At 53.0% G+C, this 3,263-nt stretch overlaps 1 protein-coding gene across 1 annotated transcript in view; it reads right to left on the bottom strand.

Moving 5' to 3' along the window:
• Positions 1–2,349: 2,349 nt before the first annotated feature.
• The window catches only part of GP5 (glycoprotein V (platelet)), a 2,175-nt gene continuing 1,261 nt past the window's right edge, over positions 2,350–3,263 (bottom strand). The window contains 2 exon segments of the mRNA XM_010834398.1: positions 2,350–2,826; positions 2,829–3,256. Coding sequence (XP_010832700.1) covers positions 2,573–2,826; positions 2,829–3,256 — 682 coding nt within the window. The 3' untranslated portion in view covers positions 2,350–2,572.

The following is a 3,263-nucleotide window of genomic DNA, read 5'->3' as shown; positions in this document are numbered from 1 at the left end:
ACAGGGGAAAGACGGAGACAGGAGCCTTCAAATTTATCTGTTGCATTTTATTTGGTTAAAAAAATATTTGAAGCAAATAAAGCAAAGTATAAAGATTTGACACAGCTGGTTAAGGTGTCCAAAGACATTCTCTACACGTTTCTGAATGTTTGAAGATAATGACCAGGAGTTTGGGGGAGATGTTTTAGCTGAAGGGGGACACCAAAATGTAAACATTTTGTTTTATTTGCTATTTTTATTTGCTTCTTTATCCTCCTGCTTAGAAGAGTGCCTAGTACAGAGGACGTTGTCAGTAAACAATTGCTGAATAAACACATGTGCGCAAAGGCATTGAGCTGCGCTAGAACATGCTGTGTTCTAAGAGAGCAAATCACAGTAATAGCCAACTTCTGCTGCTGCTACTGCTAAGTCGCTTCAGATGTGTCCGACTCTGTGCGACCCCACAGACGGCAGCCCACCAGGCTCCCCCGGCCCTGGTATTCTCCAGGCAAGAACACTGGAGTGAGTTGCCATTTCCTTCTCCAGTGCATGAAAGTGAAAAGTGAAAGTGAAGTCACTCAGTCGTGTCCAACTCTTCGTGACCCCATGGACTGCAGCCCATCAGGCTCCTCCGTCCATGGGATTTTCCAGGCAAGAGTACTGGAGTGGGGTGCCATGGCCTTCTCCGAATAGCCAACTTCTATCAAGCCCCATATAGCAGTGGCCTGGATTATTTCATCCTTGCAAGAAAGCATGGCAGTTAGGACTGGAGAACACAGTCCATCAAAAATAAAAGTCTGAGTTTTATCCTGTAGGTAGTTTCAAAGTGTGGAGGAGTGGAAATAAATAAGGAGGCACACACATACACACATTCCCCTAGAGTGCAAGGTGAGCGGGCCAGATGGGGTGGGGAGCATGCCCAATGCCTGACAGCCTGAGAGGGGGCACACAGAAGGGGACACTTTTAGTCTGCCAGGAAGACTTCACCAGGAGGAGACATCTGAACCTGACCTTGAAAATGAAGTGCACCTACAAATGCCAGGAACCCCCAGCTCTTCCTGCTCCGTATCCAGTGGTTGTTGTTGGAGGATCTATTTCTCTGGACCCTGAGCACGGAGCCTGACCGCACAGGGCTGAGACCACTCACAAGTGAAGACAGACTAACTTGAATGTAAGCACCCATTCCAGGATGTTTGGTCTCACCTTTAAATACAACAGAGGAAAAAAGAAAAAAAAAAACCTACCAGCTCAAAGCTCTTTTAAAATTATGACAGCAGTAATAATTGCTTGCCCTTTAATAATAAGAGCTACCATTTATTGAGCATTTACTGTATGCAGGGCACTGGGCTAAGTCATCAGAAGCTTGTCTTTAGTTCTTACAACAACTCTAAGAGGCAGGTACTATTTATCCCTTTCCAGGGATGAGGAAACCAAGGCTTGAAGATTTCAGGGGTGTTGCCCACAGACCTATGCAGTTAGTAGGTGGAGCTGGGATCCCAACCACCAGTTTCTGACTCTTCTCCAGCCCATGCTTTAACCACTGCTTCTCCCAAGCAGACACCCAATTAAAGAAAGGAGGGTTTTACTGCCTTCAATTGGAATAAATGAGAACGTGATCTGAGCATAATAAACTAGAACCCAAGCTTATCATTACATTCATGAATACCTGTCACTGTCAGGTGTCCCGTAAATGCTTGTGAAATGAGGTAGCGTTTAGTTCCAGGAAATGAAACCCAGTGTCGAAATGACAGACTTCACCCTTGTGGGACTCCAGTAGGAACTCACACATCACGTGAACAAGCAGAGCAGGGCTCTTCGGCTCGCAGCAGCCGGGGACAGTCGAGATCAACAGCATCTCCCAGCAGCACACTGAGAGCCCCTGGAACGTCCCACCCTTCCTGATGCCCGCCCTTCTCCAGCTCCTGGGCACTCAGCCTGCACCGTGCTGGGTACCGAGCTCTTAGAGGGAGGGCTGGGTTGTCTCTCTCTCAGCCCATCATCAGTCACACAAGCCTATCCACACTCTTGCGTGGATGGAGTTCAGCACTTTCCCCCAAATCCGACAGGTCAGACATACGTAAAGTGAGAAAAAACGGGACGAAAAGAACTGTGAAAGAGTTCTGCTTTTCAGATAAAGGGAAAGAGAGCAACCCATCTTCTCCCCTAGGAAAAGCCACCATCGCCGGATCCCATGCATTCTATTTATTCATTTCGCAAACATTTGCCAGACATCTACCAGGTGCAGGAAGCAGGCCCTGGCCTGGAGCTGACTGTCTCCTTTGCACCTAACCCTCAGTTCACAGTTCAGAGACCGCCGTCGTCACCCCACCCACCGACCCCTGACTGTGGGCACAGGGAGGGGCCTCGCAGTCCGCGCGGCCAGGAGCACACTGTGGGTAGGCAGACAGGCACAACAGACAGTCACGGTTTACCACTGTAAATGGTACGGGGGGCTCAGAAGGAGGGGGGTCACTGAACGGGGAGGAGAGAAGGAGGCAAGGACATGGCAGAGGAGGAAGGGAGAGGAAGATAGCGTCAGCGGGTCTGGGCTCTCTCCGGAGCCGCGTCCGCAAATACTCCGGTCACGTTTTAATTAATTGCAAGGTTTTCTCACCGCCTCAAACCAGAGCTCTGTGATTAATTTCCGAAAGAGCCTGCATAGTTTAATCATCGCAAACACAATGATCCCGGTAATTAGGGCCTGAGCAGCTAAAAGCAGAAAATAAAGACCCCAGAACAGGCTATGGTCCTGACTTTGGCCCTCAGCCACCGGCCGGGTCCACGACTCGGAGCGCGGGCAGCCGAGGTCGCCGGCCGACAGGGTCCAGAGCAGTCGGCCGGCGTGCGGCCGGGCCCGTGACACCGCGGGGGCTCGGCTCGACCCACGAGGCCCGCGTGCCGCCGCAGCCACGCCAGGAACGGCCCCAGGCCACAGTCGCAGCGCCAGGGATTGTGTCCCAGCAGGACCCCCGCCAGCCGGGGCAGAGCTTCAAACGCGTCGCCCGGCAGGGTCTCCAGCTGGTTGTGGTCGAGCTGGACCTCCTCCAGGCTGCTGAGGTTGCGGAAGAGAGCGCTGGGTAAGGCGCGCAGCCGATTGCTGCGCAGCGACACGTGGCGCAGCCTGCAGAGGCCGCGGAGCAGGCCGGCGGGGAGGGAGGCCAGGCCTGTGGAGCTCAGGGTGAGCACCTGCAGCTCGCCGAGGCCTCGGAAGGCGTCCTCCGGGAGCGCGCTCAGCCTCGGGCTCAGCGACACCTCCAGGACGCGCAGGCCAGTGAGGGTGCGGG

Source organism: Bison bison, unplaced genomic scaffold (genome assembly GCF_000754665.1).
Source record: "Bison bison bison isolate TAMUID 2011002044 unplaced genomic scaffold, Bison_UMD1.0 scf7180017864032, whole genome shotgun sequence".
NCBI lineage: Eukaryota > Metazoa > Chordata > Mammalia > Artiodactyla > Bovidae > Bison > Bison bison.
Note: the sequence above shows the minus strand (reverse complement) of the source record. Positions and strands in the feature narration are given on the sequence as shown.